Source organism: Pantherophis guttatus, chromosome 1 (genome assembly GCF_059756535.1).
Source record: "Pantherophis guttatus breed Tessera chromosome 1, ASM5975653v1, whole genome shotgun sequence".
Classification (NCBI taxonomy): domain Eukaryota; kingdom Metazoa; phylum Chordata; class Lepidosauria; order Squamata; family Colubridae; genus Pantherophis; species Pantherophis guttatus.
In genome coordinates, this window is record NC_142063.1 from 247,658,727 (window position 1) to 247,681,178 (window position 22,452).

The 22,452-nt window shown below is 36.3% G+C and overlaps 1 protein-coding gene across 1 annotated transcript in view; it reads right to left on the minus strand.

The window, feature by feature from the left end:
• Nucleotides 1–22,452, minus strand: part of LAMA4 (laminin subunit alpha 4) — a 99,682-nt gene that overhangs the window by 53,783 nt on the left and 23,447 nt on the right. Inside the window, exons 2-5 of the mRNA XM_034409194.3 lie at nt 17,702–17,803; nt 13,290–13,414; nt 6,307–6,387; nt 4,546–4,760 (exon numbers count right to left, since the gene is read on the minus strand). Of these exons, the coding sequence (XP_034265085.2) occupies nt 4,546–4,760; nt 6,307–6,387; nt 13,290–13,414; nt 17,702–17,803 (523 nt within the window). The remainder of the gene's footprint in view (nt 1–4,545; nt 4,761–6,306; nt 6,388–13,289; nt 13,415–17,701; nt 17,804–22,452) is intronic.

A 22,452-nucleotide genomic window follows, 5' to 3' on the forward strand; every position in this document is an offset into this window, starting at 1 on the left:
CCTTCAGCTCTTCTGCATTGTTCGGTCTCATGTCTCTCATCTTTCTCTTGGCAATACCCCATAGATTCTGTATGGGGTTCAGGTCAGGTGAGTTTGCTGGCCAATCAAGCACAGTAATCCTGTGGTCATTGAACCAGGTTTTGGTACTTTTGGTAGTGTGGGCAGGTGCCAAGTCCTGCTGGAAAATGAAGTCAGCATCCCCATAAAGCTTGTCTGTGGAAGGAAGCATGAAGTGTTCCAAAATCTCCTGGTAGATGCCTGCGTTGACCCTGGACTTAATGAAGCACAGTGGACCAATACCAGCAGATGACATGGCTCTGCAAATCAACACAGACTGTGGAAACTTCACACTGGACTTCAAGCATCTTGCAGTGTGTGCCTCTCCATTCTTCCTCCAGACTCTGGGTCCTTGGTTTCCAAATGAGATGCAAAAATTGCTCTCATCAGAAAAGAGGACTTTGGACCATTGAGCAACAGACCAGTTCTTTTTTTCTTTAGCCCAGGTAAGACGCTTCCGACGTTGTTTGTTGTTCAGGAGAGGCTTGACAAGAGAAATACTACATTTGAAGCCCATGTCCAGGATCCGTCTGTGTGTGGTGGCTCTTGATGCACTGACTCCAGCCTCTGTCCACTCCTTGTGAAAGTCCCCAACACTTTTGAATGGCCTTTTCCTGATAATCCTCTCCAAGCTGCGGTCATCCCTGCTGCTTGTGCACCTTTTTCTTCCACACTTTTCCCTTCCGCATAACTTTAATGTGCTTTGATACAGCACTTTGGGAACATCCAACTTCTTTTGCAATTACCTTTTGAGGCTTTCCCTCCTTATGGAGGGTGTCAATTATGGTTTTCTGCACAACTGTCAGGTCAGCAGTCTTTCCCATGATTGTGATTCCTACTGAACCAGACTGAGAGACCATTTAAAGGCTCAGGAACCCTTTGCAGGTGTTATGGCTTAATTAGCTGATTAGAGTGGGACACTTTGAGCCTAGAATATTGAACCTTTTCACAATATTCTAATTTTCTGAGATTGTGAATTTGGGGTTTTCATGAGCTGTAAGCCATAATCATCAAAAGTATGACAAATCAAGGCTTGAACTATCTTGCTTTGCATGTAATGAGTCTATCTCATGTATTAGTTTCACCTTTTAAGTTGCATTACTGAAATAAATGAACTTTTACACGATATTCTAATTTTTCGAGTTTCACCTGTATATATATATATATATATGCAGAAAAAGAGGCAAACAGAATTTATATTGTTTGATTCCTGTAAATACAGAAAGAGGCTCACTGGGAGAAAAAGAGTCCAAGCTGCTAGTGCTTCCCTTCACAAAGCTCCTCTATTTTTTTTAGAAATGTTCATTATGTTGCTACCCACGTATATATGAACGAATCCTAATCTGTTATTCATTTTTCTATATGAAAATGCAGCACCGTGTAAAAGTTGCAATAAAACTAGTTTTATATTTTTTTAAAAAAAATCCTACACAATAAATCAAAAATTGTAACATAATAGTTATGATTCTGAATGTTTATTCATATTCTTGCATTAGAGAGACCAGACATTCTATGTCCTAAGCCCGAATTCAATCAATATTCTGGCATTAGAAGCAAAGCTACATCTAGGATTTTATATTATGGGGCCAAGATATGTTTTCCCTTCCCTCAAATGATATAATCTAAAGCCAGTAGACTTAGAAAAATAGCTGACTGATAGTTGATCAAAATAAGAAAATGTTTGGTCAAGCATTAATCACAATATAATATAGTTTAAATCTTATTTAATAAATCTTATTTTAGCATACAAATTCAGTATGTACTATCCCTCTTGGAATTTTGGGGGGAGGGAAGAAGCATTGTAGTCAGTGTTAATTTCTGGTTAACTGTCTGGACTAGACCTGCAGTTTTCTTGACAAGATATTTTTGGAAATGGTTTGTCATTGTCTCCTTCTTAGGGCTGGGAGATGGGGACGTAACTCAATTGGCTTTGAGTCTAAGGTGGGACTAAAACTCAGGGTCTCCCAGTTTCTAGCCTGGTGCCTTAACCACCACACCAAACTGGTTCTTCATCCCTTTGTATATCTTAATAACATTTTAGTTATTTGGATGATTGTATTTAATTGCCTTGCTTGATCAAAGAGATTCATTCAGGGGTGAAATGTAAAATTTGTTACTACCAGTTCTGTGGGCGTGGCTTGGTGGTGGGGGTAAGGTGACTGGGTGGGCGTGGCCAACTTTTTTTTTTTTTTTAACTTTTCAAAGCATTTTTTCTAATGCTTTGAAAAGCCTCTGCCGAACAGGCAACTCAGCTGGGATCGTCAGAGAGGCTTTTTAAAAAATATCTTTCTGCTGATCAGGAACTCAGCTGGGATTATCAGAGATTTTTCAAAGCATTTTTTTTACCACCTCTTCGGCCAAGAGGTTGCAGAAAAAAATGCTTTGAAAAGCCTCTGATGGTCCCAGCTGAGCCGCGTGATCATCAGAGGCTTTTCTTTTTACTGTTAAAAACATTTTTCCGTCGGAAAGATTGTAGAAAAAATGCTTTGAAAAGTAAAAAAAAAAGCCTCTGATGATCGTGGGGCTCAGCTGGGCATGGTGGGGGGGGGGGGCGCAGGGATTTTTGCTACCGGTTCTCCAAACCATCCACCGCCATCGCTACCGGATCAGGCAATCCGGTCCGAACCAGGAGCATTTCACCCCTGGGTTCATTGTATGTACATTCTTTTTAAATATCTATATAGAATGTGAGTCTATGGTTGTGCAGAGATCTCAGTGAATTTAAGGCTGCATTCATGTACTACCTTACAAATTCTGTTATTTTAAGACCCAAGGCATTGTGACATTTGGTAGTTGTCTTTCTATAAAACAAGCAATATAGGTTTGGGGAAAATATATGCAATAAATCAGAAAATAATTCCAGAAACAATTATTGCAATTGAACAATAAATGTTTTTTTTAAAAAAAAATCATGACCTAAATAATTTATGTGTGAAACATATAAGTTTTCAGCATAACAACTCTGAGGAAATTTCTGACATACAAAAAGTAACAGCCTTGCGATTTTGAATGTCTTTGCTCTTACATTTACAAAATAATGCTATTTTGGTAATGAGCTCATTTGCATAATCATGTTAATGGAATATCTGTGATTTCCCATTAGATACTTGCTAATTTACAATTTCTATGCCCTAACCCTATCACACTGATAAAAAATTCATGCATTATTTTTCATACCTACTTTTTAATCTCTGAATTCTAAAAATAAAACTGGCTATATTTCTCTATAATGTTGGATTATTCAAAATACTACAGATGAGAAATAAGCCTACCTAACACCTATAGAGAAAGTGAACAAAATTCCTAAATGTATATAATTATTATCTCAGTCAACAGACTGTTATCATGAATATAATATAAAGGTCCTTTTTAAACTTTATACTGCTTGAAAGGCTAAATTATTTATTACTTTCAAGATAAAAAAACCAGAATAGCTTGTGCAATTTTTAAATGTTGGGCTTCTAAAGGATTCATTTTTGGAATACATTAATTTTTTTTGGGCACTTTTGTCTTATTATGCTTCTAAAATTAGCTTAGTCCCTAGGCTGGATTGGTTTTTACTGTGTACATTGGATGATTAATACACTACTGCAAAGCAGACAGATATCCTTTATGAATAATAATGCCAGTATATTAATCTGCCTTACTGTAAAGGCACAAAGAAGCCAGATTCCCTCTGAAATAATTTTCAAAGCAATAGCAAGTATATCTTTAGTTATAAGTTATATGATATTTAAACGAAAGGTCTGAGTTTAGTGGAAATGTTCCTTAGCAATGTTTCTCCAACACTGGAGCTTTTTAAGAAGAGACTGGACAAGCATTTGTCTGAAATGGTATAGGGCAGTGATGGCTAACCTTTTTGCCGTTGCGTGCCAAAAGTGGGGGGAGTGTGTGAGGGGGGGTCGCACGTGTATGTGCCCACACCCATAATTCAATGTGCTCCACCCCAGGCCCATTTTTTGCCCTCCCCAGGCTCCAGAGGCTTTCTTGGAGCCTGGGGAGGATGAAAATGGCCTTCCCCACACCCCCTGGAGGCCCTCTGGAGGCTGGAAATGGCCCATTTCCCGACTTCCAGTAGGACCAGAAAGCCTGAAAATCAGCTGGCCAACGCACACATGCACTCTGGAGCTGAGCTAGGGCAACGCTTGCGTGCCCACAGATATGGCTCTGCGTGCCACCTGTGGCACGCGTGCCAAAGGTTCGCCATCACGAGTATAGGGTTTCCTGCTTGAGCAAAAGGTTGGATTAGAAGATCTTCAAGGTCCCTTCCAGCTGTTATTTTGTTTTTGGTTTTTTATGTTTATATTCCCAACTTTATTTTATGCATCCATAAGATCTGTTCTTGTTTGCTATAAACTCACCCAAAGTAAAATATTTCCAAGGGAGATGGGTGGTTTAGAAATATGAAATATAAATAAATGGTCAACAGAGGATCAATTTTTCATGCAAATCCATGGAACAAATCAAATATTTTACAACATGTAGTACCTGTGCATTTTTTGGCTCTTCTAGCATCCCCATAATAACCGGGAGCACAGAGTTCACAATTGAATCCTGTGGTACTACGCATGCAGTTGCGACACTGGCCTGTCACTTCATCACAATCCTCAACGATCAAGTTAGGATCCGAATTGCCACTGCAATCACATTTTTTGCAAGTACTGCCAATCACCAAAGGGTTTCCATAATAACCTGGAGCACATCTGGAGTGAAAATACAAAAATACAATACAATTAGTAATACACATGTCTTTTAGATCTTTTGGCCTGCTGGCATTCGGGGGGGGGGATGGGATAAATCAACAACAAGGTAGAAACTTGGAGCACTTCTGCCCCCAGAAATCTGATCTATTGCTCTGATCTCCAGAGTTCCAAGGTTGAAATTTACATTGCTGCCCTACACTTATCTAACACCAATATATTTCATTAAATGATACCTTTCCAGCTGTTAATATCTTTGAAATAGCAGTTTGGTGAGGAAAATAAATTATAAAAAAACCATGCCAAAAAGTCATGCTGTAATATAATTTTCACATTTCATCCGCTTGATATATTCTTCAATTTTTAGACACAGGTGTTGAAGAGATTTGAAAAGAATTTTTTTTTAAAAAAACCATTGTTTCCTGGGGCCATTGGGTGCTTCTTGTCCTTTCAATGGGAAGTCAGCTGAAATGCGGTTCATTCTTACATAATTCTTAATGCTCATATGTATGTAAGAGCACCTCTTTTTAATGAGGGAACTGAATTCATGGAGATTCATTCCAATAACTTGTTCTGATCCTGGACAAATGTTTGCATTCAGTCATTCCACGAGAACTACCCAAATCAAAGAGAGCCTGCTCATATAGTCATCAGGGATGCAAAAGTAGACCCACAAGTGATCCATTTCTTTTCTTCTAGCAATTACTGCCCTGGAAATGCCTGAAATTGCTTTGACCTCTAATAGATTTAATATACTTCAACACTTCCACTATAGAGTGAAAATGTCCTCAAATCCCACCACTCTAACAGCCTCATGATATCAGCATGATGGCCTTGCTCCCTATGGCCTTAACTTAAAAAAAAAAAAAAGATAATGGAAGCGCAGCTCCCAGATGCAAAAATCTAACTGTTCTATGCAAGCTTTTTTGTTTTTATAGATTGTTCCTTCCATTCATGTGAATTCCCGTTCCCATTCATTTGATTCATATAACCTATCCTATGCTTCTTTTCCTTTCCTGTCTTCAGTACAGATGGATATATGATGGGGACACTTCATGCACCCAAAGTGTGATGGGTACTTTGTACACTTGTGAGTTGCATACGAATGTGAGTTCATTCTTACATAATTCTTAACACTCATGTGTGTGTAAGAGCACCTCTTTAACGAGGGAACTGAATTCATTGACGATCATTTCAATACTTTCGGTCGGAGCTAGGAATGGAGAAGTAAAGCAACTGCATTGCTAACTTGAAACAAATTAGTTAACATTATTCCTCAAGGAATTCTACAGAGCAGGCATTTGAGATGCCAATGTTATGACCCTCCCCCCCAGTTTACTTTCAGTTAGTCTTTGGTAAACTAAATTACATGCACAACAACATGTGAGGTCCACCATTTTTTCCTCTTTTATTATTGTAGTATATGAACACGTATTGATTTTTCCCGCTTCATTTAAGTGTGGGGATGAGAAGGAAGTTCACCTGTTAAATTGTATATATACTGTAATAATCAAAATTGGGATTTATAATTCTTAAAACATGTCCATACCTTTCGCAGTTTGACCCTGCATAATGTTCTTTGCATTTACAGCGCACCACTCCATTTTTTCTGTAACAGGAGACTCCAAAGCTAAAAGTATATTAAAAAGTCATTATTAGAGATGATTATTCACACGCTCATGGATGTAACCTGTACAATACAGAACCACAATGGGTTTACGCTTAAAATCTTTGTACATTTACCACCAAATGTGGAATACACATTTGGATACTCCCAGATCTAAGGTTTAGCTACTCCTAGGAGATAAAATAGAGGTCACAAGAAGGTAAGATAAACAATGACCTCACTAGCCAGTTTTGAATGACTTCAGAGTGGGAATCCTAGTTTCCAAATAATATAATTAATAAATGAAGTAGCTGTTATTTATGCTGGTTGTCGATAGGAGAGGAACAAAGAGAAATCATATTTATTTCCAAATGGTTTTAGTATGAATACATATGTTCAAGCTCTGCATTTACTTCATTTCGGTCCTTGGTTGCTTTGAAGGAGAATTATTGCTACCAAAAATGCCAAGTGGTTTATAACTTATATACACGAACCTCTTAGAACCCTTACAACATAATTCATTCAGATTCCATTGAAGTTAATTAGATTCAAACTGTAGGCAATTGCCTGCTGTGCAGCCTTTGTAAGAGTATTAAAAAAAGAAAGCAAAATTAACTCAACCTACAATCTGAAAATGTTCTTTTAACTGAAATCTATTTGAGACAAGTTCTTTTATTAGAGCAAAGATAAAGGGATGCAAGCTTCCAGACTGTAAGAACTCTTCAGTGGGCAAATTAATAAAAATGTTGAAAAGGGAAGGGGAGGGAGCAAATATGGCTGGGAAATAACACTTTGTTCTACTCTCCCCCCCCACCCCCCAGGAAAGTAAGGAAAAGAGAATAGAGATCAATTTTTGCAGCTGTATCAGTCCTTGCCACAGCTGCTGTCTTGGAATGCACAAATATTGGATCTCTGGAATTATGAATGCATTAGAGAAATCCAGAGAAAACCAAATGAAAAACAACATCCGATTTTTCAATGATATGCAAGAATAAATTAGCTCTGTGTGACTTTAGCATTCTTTTATTTTAGGTAGGGAACTAATGCATCATATCAATTATATCTGAACACTATAAGCTAGCTTCCCCCAATCTTGAAAATTCTCAATATTTTCAGAGTTCCAAAATTCTCAATATGTTCGGAATTCCAAAATTCTTGGCCATTATAATGAAGATTGGGAAACTAGCTGGGAAACTTTATAATAAGCATTATTACAATACTATCTTATTTTTTATTGTCAGGTTTGGATATTCTATGCACACAACCTTGATAATATAATAATGTACTTTAATACACATTATTTTACATATTTTATTTCTTAGTGCATTTTCCCCCAAATATTCAGCTTTTGAATGTTGGCCTATTTTAACTTATAAACTCAGACACAGAAGAACTATTCAGTAATTGTGCTGTTTAGTAACCAAAAGATACAGTATATTCGCTACAGATGGTGTCATTCATTAGGGAATCACATGCTTTTCCCGTTCAATAATATTTGGCAATTCTATCTCCTCCTGGGAAATTTTGGTGGGATTCCAAAACCCAAATCAAGGCACTCTCTTATATCTATTTCCTGTGGCATAAACTTCATGGGCCAAAGTCCATTTTGTCAGACCCACTGAGTAGATAATGCTGGTTACAGAATTAATATAAATATATTTTTCTCCCAGAGCAAGGATTTATTAATCTAGCTTCTTCCCAGGTTACCTAGCTATCCAACATATAGAACATGGATGCTGTAACAGGTGGCTGGTAAATCTCAAATCCTGATCCCTTCACATCAGGTGGCCAGAAATAAGTTCTTCTAACACCAGCAGGATTGGCTGTATGGAATTCGTAGCTTCCACAGAATTCTGATGGGATTGTTCTGAGTAGCTAATCAAATGTAAATAAAAAACGCTGTATTCTGGCTTCTATTCTATTTCATCTGAATGTCTAAGCCACTATTCTCTAGACCTACCATGAGTGCATTTATTTCCCTTGTTTGGAGATGTTTATAAGGTCAGAGAGACTTGTTTGAGATTGTTATGAAAAATAGCACTTGCACACTGCCTTCTGTTAACATTTTAGTGACATCATTTCAATTTTGTTTCGTCCCTGGAGTATTTTTCTCCTCTACCAATTTTATACAGAGTTAATTCCTTATATATATTGAAAAGAACTCCAGTTCTGGACATAATAATAAGCTAGAAGTATTTCTGTATATTTTGTAAGAGAGTTTGAAAAAATTTCTAGGGAATTAAAAAAAATCACATATGTTGACATTTTAAATAACTGATATTCAGTTGTCCCAGGACTCTTCTGCAAATTCCCAAGCTATCCGATATGAATGGAGATAATCTTCCAGACCCCCCATGTCTGCTCAGAAAATCCATCACAATCCCTACAGATGAGTTCCAAGAACAACTGTGTAAATAATGAAGCTGCCAGTTTAAAGAACTTGATACATTTTCGGTCAGACTTTATAAATCCTTGTTCTGTCTTAGCTAGTTTCTTTGTTGCAAAACAGAAGAGAAAGCCTTTGTTTCCCATAATTTTTAAGGAATGATATTCCTGTAACAATACATTTTTAATGTAAAAGGAAAAAGTGAACAAAGTGAAAATAATAAAGAGAATAATACGTTGAGAATGTACACCCAAAATTCTAACTACTCTAAGGACAGGCAACAATGAATGTTTCCTTTCCCTTATTTAAACTATTAATCAGATAATGGCTCTTTTATTTGAAAGGGACACACAGCACAGTAGCTTTGAATATGGCTCTTGATAGGATTGATCAGCTGTAAACCAGATTTTAAATCAGTTGCACTTCATTGGCAAAATTTTCATGACAATGATGGAAAGATAAATTAGGAAACATTCCTTGCCTTGAGGGAGATGTGAAATGGGTTGCAAATAATTGGAAATCCTAAAGATGATGGCAGGATATTTTGCAAAATTCTGAGCAATTCAAAAGTTTATTTTCTAAGAATGAATAAAATGACCTCTGACACATATCAATAGTGGAATAAATTCTGGTTTAGATATCTGGTGGTGTTGAAGGGCGCATGTATGCATGTATGTTGAACAGTAGGACATTTTCTATACAGAAGGCACCAGCAATTTGTTTGCAAAAAATAAAAAGACACTTGTCAGAAATCAGAATAAATAACAGTGCTGAATGGAGAAATGTCCACTTTGGGTTAAAAGCCTCAGCAGGTGACAACATTTAGCTAATTTTGGATGATCTCATAAAGCTAAGCAGGTCCGGCCATGTTAGTCCAAGAATGAGAAACTACTGGGGTATACCAGAGCTGTAGACTAGGAAGTTGAAAAAAAATCTTTGAAGTCAATGGCAATCCATTTCCATATTGTTGCCAAGAGCATGCTGACATTGAGTTCAACTTGAAGGAGCCTTTGTGGTGTTATTCAGTGGGGCCTGTAAGTGGCTGCCTTTCTGTGGTCAGCAATCTACACAGAGAACCATTAAATTAAATTTGTGTGTGCACCTATCTGTGTATGGTGGTAGTGAAGGTGTGGTGCTTAACCTAAGACAGTTTAAAATGTAAATATCTGCATTGGATAACTTTTTTTAATGAAAAACAAAATATGCACTCCATTGATTGAAAAGCCAAGACTGATGTTCTTTTTTTTTTGTTAAGCATACTAGAAAAACATAGCTATCATAAAATATAAGTACTTCAGAGTGAATTTATTTGATGCTATATTAGTACATTAGGATCTTACCATATAGTGTATTTATTAACATTTGTGTCCATGAAATTACCTGCATAATTTCACAGATACAAATGTTAATAAATACACAAATACACTAGAGATTAACAAGCATTTTTCCATTCAGTGTTTTAAAGTTTAGGGACAGAAGAGAAAGATGATTTGAGAAAATGATGGCTCTAACTTTATTAAGAAGATATTCCTAAAAAGGAGATCTGCCCACTACCCCACAAAGAATATCATTTTTTACATTGAGTAATTTCCTTAACTGATGAAAGGCTTCTGGCAAAGGAACATTTTCAACAACTAAAGTTCCTTTCTGTAGCGTTTCTGTGCTTCCCTAAAATTGTACCAATAATAACAGCTATTGGAACTTTAAGGATCTTGCACATTTTTCAGTAAAACTCTTATGTTGTGTTGTGACCAAAGCTGGTTCCCTGGCCTAAAGCAATGACATCACATTAAAGAAATGACATAATTTTGTGGCATGCAATTAGTAATACAGGTAGTCCTCTTCTTATGAGCACAATCGAGCCCAATATTTCTGGCCTTAAGTGAGACATTTGTTAAGTGAGTTTTGTCTCATTTGACAACCTTTCTTGCCACAGTTTTTAAGTGAATCACTGCAGTTGATAAATTAGTAACCCGGTTGTTAATCTGGCTTCCCCATTGGCTTTGCTTGTCAGAAGGTCACAAAAGGTGATCACATGACCTTGGGACACAGCAAAGGTCATAAATGTGAACCAATTGCCAAGCATCTGAATTTTGATCACATCATCATGCAAATGCTGCAAACGTCGTAACTATGAAAAAGGGGTTTAAGACACTTTTTTTAGTGCCCATGTAACTTTGAATGGTCACTAAATGAACTGTTGTAAGTCAAGGACTACCTGTACATTACACTGGGCTCCCACAAAGCTTTGCATTTTGCTGAACAGACATAAGGAAATGTAGAACCCGAGTTTATATACCTTTGACTCACTACATTGCAAAGGCAAAACACTGAAAAAGGCAGACATGGTGGACATTACAGTGTAATACTGGACTATTTTAGGTAAACCTGTTCATGTGACATCATTTATCCCTTCCTACTAGGTCAGTATGCTAGCCATATGTCTCTGAGATATGGTCAGTGAATAAAAAATCTGGTTTACTGGGCCACAGCTCCCTGACTAAATCTTCTCCAACCTTGTTGCTCTTCAAGGTCAATTCAGTTTGCCGTGAATGTTTTTCTACAGGGGTATTTCAACAGTTCATGTGTATTGGGGGAGGAGATGCATCTCATAGATTTGGGAGTGAATACAGGTTACATGTGTATGGGGAGATACTGTACCTTTTGTCATCTCAGGTGACCTTCTATGAATATGTAGGGCACACTCTTAGGAAAGACTACTTTTCATCTAAAGGCATTCTCATAAACCTAGCTGAGTAAATGCAATTGTTTCCCATAGATTTTGTATACAGTTTTTTCCTGTTGTATCAATGTTTTCTTTTTTTTTTGTTCATCTTTTACGTATCCTTATTATAAAATTTTTAAATCTAAGAGACAAACCAAAAGGCCTTATCTCCACCCTTTGGAACACATCCCAAATGTTACTAACCCAACCCATTATCCACATTAGGCATACAGCACTGTAAACTGAAACCTTTTAAAAAATCATATAGTTAATTGTACCATAACATATCTACCAAAGGGAAAGAAGTAGGAAAGGATTTTTTCTAAACTTGATCTTTTACAGTTTCAACATCTGTCTTCCACAATGTATTTTTGCAATGTAAGCAATATGTATGAATTCATGGAAGAAAAAAGTAATAAATGCTTTGGAAGCAAGACTAATAGACCATCCGTGCAGTCTGTCAGCTTAAAGGTTACGAAAATTGTATGAAATCGGGCTGCTACTGAAATGGAAATTGTAAGGATAAGAGGTGACAATTTATTAGGATCTTAGAACTATTCAGAGTTTGTGCCAGATAAATGACCATGAATTCTATGTTATCTATATATTAGTAAAAGTCTTGTATCTGTAACCTTTAACTGGAAATGGTGCATCATAGAGTAACACTTTTTGAACTGAGATATTTTAAATGGTTTAACTTATAGAATGTGCCCCATTCCAGGACCCATAACTCCCATGGAATTGGAATTAGGGAAATGTTGTAAATATTTTATGACAAAAATGATCATACAGCATTTTATGACATAATACAAAATGTCATAAAACATTTCCTGTGGTCAATTCCTGATGTTTTATTGTGTTATACAGTTCAACATGGGCTACTTTGAAGGCAGATCCATCTCTGAATACAGTACATCCCTGAATTTTTAAGAACTTGTCAAGTTCTTTAGAAGCTATGACACTCTTGAAGGCATTGAGGAATCTGGTAACAAAATCTCTCTGAAATGACGACTCAAGCATTATAGATTATTTAATTGAATATAAGTGTAGGGTTTCCATTCATTCCTCATAATGCTGGGCTCTTATGGATTTCATTAAGAATACTGAATACTTTGGCTGGATATATCACATTTACATATGTAAACTTCCTTAACATTTCTATTAATCTGGATTGCTGTCATGTTTTGTAATATATCTGAAAAACCTTTTCTGAAGATTTGAGGCATATTTGCCTGAAAGCATCAGTACCCAAATTTGCTCCCAACCAGAAAATTAAAACAGTTCCTTGAAAGAAAGAAATACTTCTTTTTCAAGGCATATTTGTACTATAAATTCTTTCCCTCCAGTTTTGTGCAGTGGTTAAGGCATCAGGCTAGACAATAGGAGACTATGAGTTCTAATACAGCCTTAGACGCAAAACCAACTGATGACTTTGGGCCAATCACTTTCCCTCAGCCCTAAGAAACAAGCAATGGCAAACTGACCCAAAGGGGCTCAGGCTTGCACACACAAGGTAGATCACAGAATAAAAGAAAAAAATATATTTATAATTCTTTATTGTATAATGTATTCTCATGTTTTTGTCATATGTGTTTTATGTGTTTTATATCTGTTTTAATAAAGTTTATAAATTTTTTAATAAAAAAAAGAAAAAAGATTAAGTATAATGTCTGCAATATCAGGCAACACATATTAACATAATTTTTTAAGGTAGATTAAAGCGCAATGAAGTTGGGCCATGGGTATTTTTTCCAGCAGCAGGAGGGATGGCTATAATAACTAACATCATTTGAAAATAAATATTAGTTTGCCTACTTGGCCACCAGAGGCAAGGGACAAGGGCAAGGTTGGCAGAAGCTGGGTGCTCCTCTTGTCACATCACTCAGGTAGCCTTCTGGACATCGGTCACAGTGGTCTCCAGTTGTGTTTCTTTGGCAGTCCTGTAATATGAGAAAGAGAGAGAAGGAACACAAACACGTAATTTCTTATTTCTTATTCAGGCAACTTAGAAATTATTGAAGTGAATACTCTTGGCAATCAGTGTGAGAAACCTTGGTGTTGATGTGGTGATCTGGTGTTTATTGACAGATAAAAATAAGATTTTAGAATTATATTTGGACTTTTGAAGCTGAACATGTCAGGCTTGCTAACAAAGCACCAAACCAAATAGTTTGCAAGATATAATTTTGGAAGGCATATTTCTGCAGCCTGCCCAGAGCTGCTCAGTGCAGTCCTTTCTTGTTCTAAATAGTGGGTGTCAAACTTGTCACAAGGGGTGTCACATTGCTGTCATGTGACTTTTTGCTTTGCAGAGCTGGGGTGGGCGTGGTCTGCATGTGATGCTTCTGGCCACCAGTTTGACACCCCTGTTCTAAACCATTCCACCACCAGCCCAATCATCATTGCTCACAGCGAGATCTATATTATTAAAGGATTCATTTCTTGATACCTGCTTGGAATCAGTTTACCGATGAACATGCTGGCTAACCTGTAATTATCAAATAATTTCCAAGAGCATCCATACGGGTATAAGGAATGGTTCCAATTCTTATAAGTTAATGATTGAAGAAAGGCTCTTGAAGAAAGTCACAGATTAGATACAGAGGGAAAAAAAACTGCTTCCACTTCACTTTATTCAGAGACTTGGGTTCTCTGACATACTGACATATGACAGGTTACTTTAGAAAAATGACTACAGAGAAATAGAACAAAAGAAAGACTGCAATCTCCCATATTTCAATCCTTCCAAGAAGATGGTTTCATTTAGTTTGTTGTAAAAATGCTTTCTATGTGGCTTTTGCGGGGGTTTTGTTTATCATATTTCATTCTTGTTTGTTGAAATGCAAAACACCCTTTTCTTATCTTTTTGTCAACATACAGAAATAAAGTTTATTTTTTTTAAATGTACAGAAAGGAGTGCAGTTTTAAAATGTCAGCCTCTGGGCAAAGATTGCCTACATATGATATTTGAACCTAACTGTGTGAGGATCATTTTTTTCCTCCATAGTTTTTCTTTTAGAAATTTCCCTTCCTCCCAATTTTGGGAATTTGATGCAAAGACAGTTTAGAAGAGAAAATATGGAAATATACCGAGCATTTCAAAATAGCAGTTTGTTCTGAATGCAGAGGTGGCTGATTTCTCCAATTTATGCAACATTTGCCAAAGAAGCAAAATATTTATTTGTTTTATGGTATTTCTATGCCGCTATCTTCCAAAATAGCATCAAGAATGCAAAGAGAAATATTAGGGATTCTACATTATATCCTATTTTGAGTATACAATCAAAATTGTTTGAGAACCATTTCAAGTCATTTTGACTGTTCCGTTTTTGAAAAAAGAAAACCACTTGTGCATGAAGGGTTTGTTACAAGATTGGAACAAACAGCCATTCTGATTAATGCCATTTTGAATGTTTCATCCTGATTTGAATGGTGATACAAGTATTTTTCCTGTGTCTTGAAAAGATACATTTTACCCCTGTTTGGGCCAGAAAAGGACGAGACCAGGGGTGGGTCCTTACCCACCCACTTACCTTTACTACTGGTTCGCAACGGGGCTGCGCGTGCTCGCTTCGCTTGTGGTGTACACATGCTCTTCTGCACAAGTACAGAAGCTTCTGCGCATGTACAGAAGCGTTTTGATGACATCAGGGTCAGTGGGTGGAGCCTCCCGCCAGTTTTACTACCGGTTCTATAGAACCAGTGCAAACTGGGGACATGGATGAGACATGTCACTGCTGCCATTAATTTAGATTGGGCAACTCTCTGTGGGCACCTACACAAAGATTACAGAAAATCTGAGCCATTTAAGCAGGCATGGTTTATTTTCTGATGATGCTTTTTCTGTTTCTAGATATTAAGCATCATTTCACAGCTGGATACATCACACTCCAGCCCAGCCTTTACCTGCAATACATATATAAAAAGTGTTACTGTATATCTGAATAACAAATAAGGCTCAATAATGTCTTTACATCTTATGTTGCACATTTCTTAATTCCGCTGTTTCCAATTTGCAGACATTTTGAAGCACGAGTGGTTGGCAAGGGTCTGGTGCCCACTGCTTATGTGGCCAGTGAATATCAACCCAGACATTTTTTTTAATAGGGGCTATAAAGGTTAAGGTTATGATCAGGTTCACTGCTAAGTGCTGCTTAAAGAAGCAGAGGAAATGAAGCCATAAACTTTTACAGAGACCATAAAAATGATTAAAAAACCCCAAAAAACTAGCCAAGGATAAGTTGACTTAAACAGTTGTCTCATTCTTTATAAGACTTTTTAAATCCATGACAATGCTGGTTTAATTCTGGGGGAATGTTTAAATCTGCCCTTTTTTTCCCCCTCCTAAAGGCAGTAGCTGGACTTTTTTTCTGAAAAAATTAAGCTTACTGTGCAAAGAATAAGAGTTTGCCCATCTGGAAAGGGAAGTGATGGTGATAGTCGCCTAGTAAATGGCAAAATTTTCCAAAGTTTTCAAATTGTGACTTAGCTAAACAATGCCTTGAATTTTTCATAAGCACTGAAATCGCCTAAATTATAACTAAATAAACTGAACTAACCAAATTTTTCACATAATTAACTAAACCTTTCCTAAATTTGCTGGCTCAATCTTGATTAAACATGGACTACTTCCAGAGGTAACCCAGAGCTTCAGGGACTTCAACAAAAACCTAATTTTTGATTCCTAAAGTAAACCTTTTACTTTAGCAGTAATCAAATGTAATTGAATGTTTAGAGTGCAAGAGATGAATATAACCGTACAGTTCACACTTATGATGTTGTTATTTACTTGGGTAATGAAACTCTGCAAACAAACAAACAACATCAGAATACTCCAAGGAGTCCACAGTTCACACTTAATGTGGAAAGTAATTAATAAATATTTACACTCTTTTTGTTCTTTTGTTTTTAGTTCGGATTAAATTAGTATTTTAATTTTTTGACTTACCTATGTATGATAGAATAAATTATAGCTTAATGTCTGTTGGAATGCCTAATAGGCCTTGGACATGTTGCTTCTTCAGTTAGGGGCGAAATAAGATTATTGCAGAAGAGTATTCCAGAGCCGGCAGAGAGAGGAAGGAAGGCTGATAAGGCGATTCAGAGCAATTCCACTGTAGGTACACTAGCTCTAAGTTAGTGTAGAATTGTTAGTTCAGTAGGCTTTCAAGAGTCTGTTGCATTATCCTACTATTAATAAATCTAATTCCAAAAATACAAGTATTTCTTGATTCCTATAGCTGCCAGCCTCACAGGGCTAGACGTGAGACTGCTTAATGGCATACAAAATTATTCAGAACATTTTTGAACATAAAATTATCCCTAACCTATTTGTTAGCATTTTGGTTATTTTCTATGAAGTGGTTTGACGGGATACTTTTGTTGTTTAATTGGTGCATTCTTGCTTCAGATTTCTTTCTGCCTATATGTTTGCTCAAGTTAAGTTGTCTGAATTCAAAGCTTATTCTTGTGTTAGTATATTTAGGATTGCATTGAATAAAATGTAGTTTTCTCCACTAAGTGAGTAGAAAATTTAAATCTTTAGAATCTTAGAGGATGACATAGATACTGCAAACAAATACAGGAAATCTGTGTAGCTCATTCTTATGCATACAAGCTCCACTGAATGGTGTGGGAATCACTCCCAAGTAAGTGCATACAAGATTGTAGCTTCAGACTTGTAAAAACACTAGATAATGAAATTATTATATTCTTATTTGGCTTTCTCGTTATCTGCTTTGTCAGCTGAATATTTAGTTCAAGCTGTGGAGACATTTTGTCCAATACAAAAATTTTGGAGTACAATCCATGGTGTTTGCAGCAAAATGTGATGGCACCAAATAAACCTTGTAGAGATGATCATCACACAAATGACATCATTGCATATTGAGTACTGACATCTGACATATACATAGAGGATACGCAATAAGTCATTCATGGTACGCTTGTGGTCTTCAAAAGGCCATCATTCATATGTGAGCTAGCATTTCAGCAGTGAAGCAAAGCTCAGGGCAAGCTCCTAGCCAACCAGAATCATTCGGTAGTGAGATGGACAGCATAAAAATTCAACAACTAAATCTCTTTAAAAAGAAAACAACCTAGAGGACAGAAAAGCAAGCTTACAGAATTCAGAGAATATCTGACTTCACATGACAGGAATCATAAGAACAACCACTTATGAGGACAAAGGCATTCACAGACATTGTAAAGCAAGAGAGATTACCTACCACACAAATACCAGATCCATCAAGACACTTGTAGGCATTGTTATTGCAGTGGCAGGGGCTGCAGTTGCCCGAAATGGTGCGATAAAACCCTTCTTGACATTTCTGCAAGAAAAATCCAAGGGGGGAAAACATGTAATTGGCTATATTTTCCCAGGTTAATTTTGTTTTTGTTTTTTACAACCTATATATTGCCTAGCTAGCATGTAGCTATAACTCATGATAAAAAAAAAATCCCTGCAATTTTAAAAATAAGAATAAGATCAATAAAAACAAATGCAGTTACTATAGCTCAGATTTGGTAGCGCTAATATGTTTCTTAGCTCTGGCATTTTCAAGAAAGAGTTTTATGTATTAGGATGTATCAGCCACAATCCCAGCAGCAAGGCCATCGCAAATCTTTATTATTGGACATTTTAGACAACAAACCTTCAAAATGACCTTGCCTGAAGCCTAATAATATAGTTCTTCTGAATCCATATATCTAAATAAGACACATGCAGAAAAGGTGATAAGTCAGGGATAAAGAGCTAATCTAAATATAGGCTGTGTACATCCATTAAGGCACACATTTATGAAGGCAATTTTAGCAGATTGGCAGCAAGGTATCACAGATGGGACCGATCTGTCACTACTTTTCAAATTCCTTTTTTCAGTGGTTATAAAAGGAGGCAATCTCTTATGCAATGGCCAATAAAACAGATGAAATAAACTTTTTAGAGTAGGATAATAGGCACTTATTTCAATGTCAGCCTTCGTTCTGATGACTGTTTGGACACTAAGAACTGACATTTTGATTCTTCATGCAGCAAGTGAATTCAGAAGAGCACTGCGAAGTTTATATCAATATAAAGGAAATAAATACAATCCCAAATTTTGTCTGTCCCCATTTATCCTCCTGTCCTAACTATTTGAGTACAGCTGATATTACCTTCTATCCCCTTCTCCTTTCTTGGGGCAACACAGTGTGGTTGTTCCCTTCATTGCCTCTAGTATTATCAGGACATTTAGCTAATTGTATGATTTAAGTGATTTAATATTCCTTGGTCCAAAAAGAGTTGATTATGAAAGTATAGGGACTAATCAAACTGGCAAGTTACTCTTTTTTCTTCCCTGAGCAACAGTGACTTGCTTTACCCACTGGCGTATAATTCAACTTTTTTAAAAAGTAGGTGGACTGAAATAATCCTTACTTCAATTCTTTCTTTAGCATTAACGTTCTTATTTGCTATGAGGCAGTGGTGGGTTGCCCCCGGACAACCCACCATTTTGGACCGGTTCGCAAGAACCAGTAGTAAAACCTGCGGGAGGTTCCGCCCACCGACCCCAACAGTAAGTAGAACCCACCCCTGCTATGAGGATCAGTTCAAACCCAGGGGAGAATACTTTTCCCAACCCTAAAAGAATGTTATGTTATGTTGCTAAACATGATTAAGTCTCGAAAATTGTTTTGACACCTGCATTTTGTTTTTTCTGATAGTTTTTTGTTTTAGGCAAAGGCAACTGTAGCTCCAGAATAGCTAAGTTATGAATGTTGTCTTCCTTTACAAATAATGAAGTGCCTTATGCATACAATAAGTACAATTACTTCCTCTTTCCTTTTAGCTTATCTTATATCAGGCATTGTTACATTTTGTAAAGCTGAGAAATAAAAGATAAGCACCCAGTCTATAAAATGAAAGGAAATGTCATAGTCAAAACAGCAATAAAATGACCTCAAATTAAGCTAGAAATGTCTGAATTGGAAAGTGCTTTACATATTAAAAGGTACAGTGTGCTTAAAATATTGTACTGTGTTGCACAAGCACACTGTTGTGTAGCCTAAAATTTTGTATTATGAAGATGAGAACATTTATGAAGCCATACTTTCCTATTGATGGAGTTATGTTAATTGAAGCAGCTTGTTGAGTTCTCATGTTTATGAACTTTCTTTTATTGCTCCAACTAATAAGAGTGCAATTGATGCTTGAGAAAACCTAAAAACAGGGCTGATTGGCAGGATGCCTTGCAGATAGATATTTTTTTTTTATACATGGGTACATCCATGTAATTTTTGCATGATTAAAGCAACTTACATCCTCTGATCTGGATTTTTTAAACCTACTATTTCAATGTATCTTTAGATAATCATTGTGTATGCAGTTTCCATGGAGTACTGAAAATAGTGGAAATTACTTTTATGGAAAAGTGTGTAAGGTTGCAATTTTTCAAAAGCTGCCACTGAATATGTTATGTTATGAGCTATGAACATCTCCCTACTGAACTACTGTACCTGCTAGTGATGACTTTATGAAGAAGACATCACCATTGCATGAATGACTCATTTATTTTTTTATTCCCTGCTTTTCCAATAAACACACACATGGAACTGAAGAAGCTTCTTGAATGAGAAGCAAAAAGATTTCGAAGAATAAACCAAGAAAGTCCAGTTGGAAAAAGCAGCTTTGGGGCACACAAATGGAAATGTACACTTTTTTACTGTTACAATGGATATATCTGAATATACTTCTATATTCTTGAATGCATTGTAAAGGAAAGCTGCCTCTGGCAAATGAGAAATGGCTTTACACTATTAAAAATTCTTTTAAAGTTCAAAGTTCAAAGCCTTTATTGTCATTTTACATCATGTATACAATGAAATTGGTTTAGTCTCTACTGGTGCAGTCCATACAAGAATACAAGACAACATGAATAATATAAAGAATGATCCTTATACAAGTAGCTAGGAAAAAAACTAGTCATACGTTTCCATATGTACGTCATATTCTGTGCAACATGTATATTACTCTGGTGTATGATCTTACATTATGGTATATACATATTACACATTACACTGGCACCAGTGAAATTCATCATATTAATCTGTTTGTGGTGCTATATTGTGTTTAGAAGTTTGACAGTCCATGGGTAGAAGCTGTTTTTAAACCTGTTTGTCCAGCTGGCTATACTTCTGTGTCTTCTGCCCGATGGTAAAAGTGAAAAGAGACACTGGCCAGGGTGTGAATCATCCCTAAGTATCTTCCTTACTCTGCTGAAACAGAGAGACCTGGTGATGTCATCTACTGGTGTTAGAGGGCAACTGATGGTTTCTTGTGCCGAATTAAGGTAATTAATTAATTACATTCCATTACAAAATTAAATATGTTTCAACTTTTCTCATGAAGCTCCAGAAAATCTTTCATTTTGAGGGATGTAATATCTTTCCCCCTTATTTGGGAATTCTGCAAATTAAAATTGTAACCTGTCTTTTGGGTATCAACTTGATAAGATTGCTGCCTAGATTATGAGGTTGGGTTATTATTGGCAAACCCAACCTAGGACTGGATTTATTTATTGTGTAGGTTGAAAATATGTTGTGCAAATATGTTGTTGGTATATAAAAAGTTACAGTATTGGAGAGCCAAATCAAAACTAATATTCCGTAATGGAAACTCAACAGGTAATGTTGGACTCTCTTTTGCCAGCCAAACTTACAGAGTTGTTCTCATAAAATGAAAATATATCCTCACTCGAGTCTTTTTGAGCTCTTGAAGGAAAGGGACTATGAATCAAATGAACAAATCACGGTTGGTAGCTTTTAATGGATTATAGGAATCCATATACTGTAAATAACAATGCAAACCTGGTTTAAATGTTTTTCTGTGCTGATTCTTTATTTGCAGCCATTTTCGTGCACTGGGTTTAGGATCATTAATAATGGAGCATGTTCAGACAGCAAACATCTGTTTTCTATTTTATTGGAAGAGGATGGTAATGAAAAGAAAATCTCACTCTGCATATCTACTTTTATGGTAATAGTCCTGACTTCTTACATACTCTTTCTTCAGTTCTATCAAACAAAATCAAAAGCTAAGTGTGTTTCCGCCTTAAAGGCAGTTCAAAAGTTCCTTACTGTTCTGTAAAAAAAACCAACCCCTTTGAACTTTGATTTAGTTACACACTGCATTCTGATGTACAGTAAGAGAGAAAAATGTGTAGTTTATTTTGTGTTAATTGTTTCTATTTAAAGGTTTTCCTTACATTATTTCTGCTTCGCAGTAAAACAGCAGATAGATAAAAATCATTGGGGTGACTTCAGTGCCATTAACAGATCAATTAGCAGATCAGAAATCTGTTACTCTGGAGCTCAAATGGAAGAAGGTTGTGCTTTCAGAGTATATTGCAAGGAGCTTTTGTTAAAAATATATTCATGATTAGAAGCATGCAGATATCTGATCATCTGATTCATGTTTCTGGTTTGAACTGGAGCTGCAGAAGCAAAAATGCCAAATGTCAGAGAGTTTCAAATAATAGCAAGAAGCTTTTAAAATCATGAGTTTTTTTTTTAAAAAAGCACATTAACTTTTTTTCTTTGGTGACAGAATAAAGTGTAATTTGCAGGAGCAATCACTTGTTTTGTGGCAAATATCCTTGCCCAGTTTCAGAATGATATTGAGGGACTTGTACAAAGGAAAAGAGATTTTGAATATAGATAGTTCTCAACTTACAACAGTTCATTTAGTGACCGTTCAGAATTATAATGGCGCTGAATAAAGTGTCCTAGGACCATTTTTTCACTTATGACCGTTGCAGCATCTCCATGGTCATGTGATCAAAATTCTGCAAACTTCTGACAAGCAAATTCAACCGGGTCAATTCCTGCCAGCATTGTTTTAAAAAGCCAACCTTGTTGGTTACTTTAATTAGCTCTTTTAACCATCCCACAATGTATGTTAACAACACAATATTGTTGAAACTTTACTGAAAAATTAAAA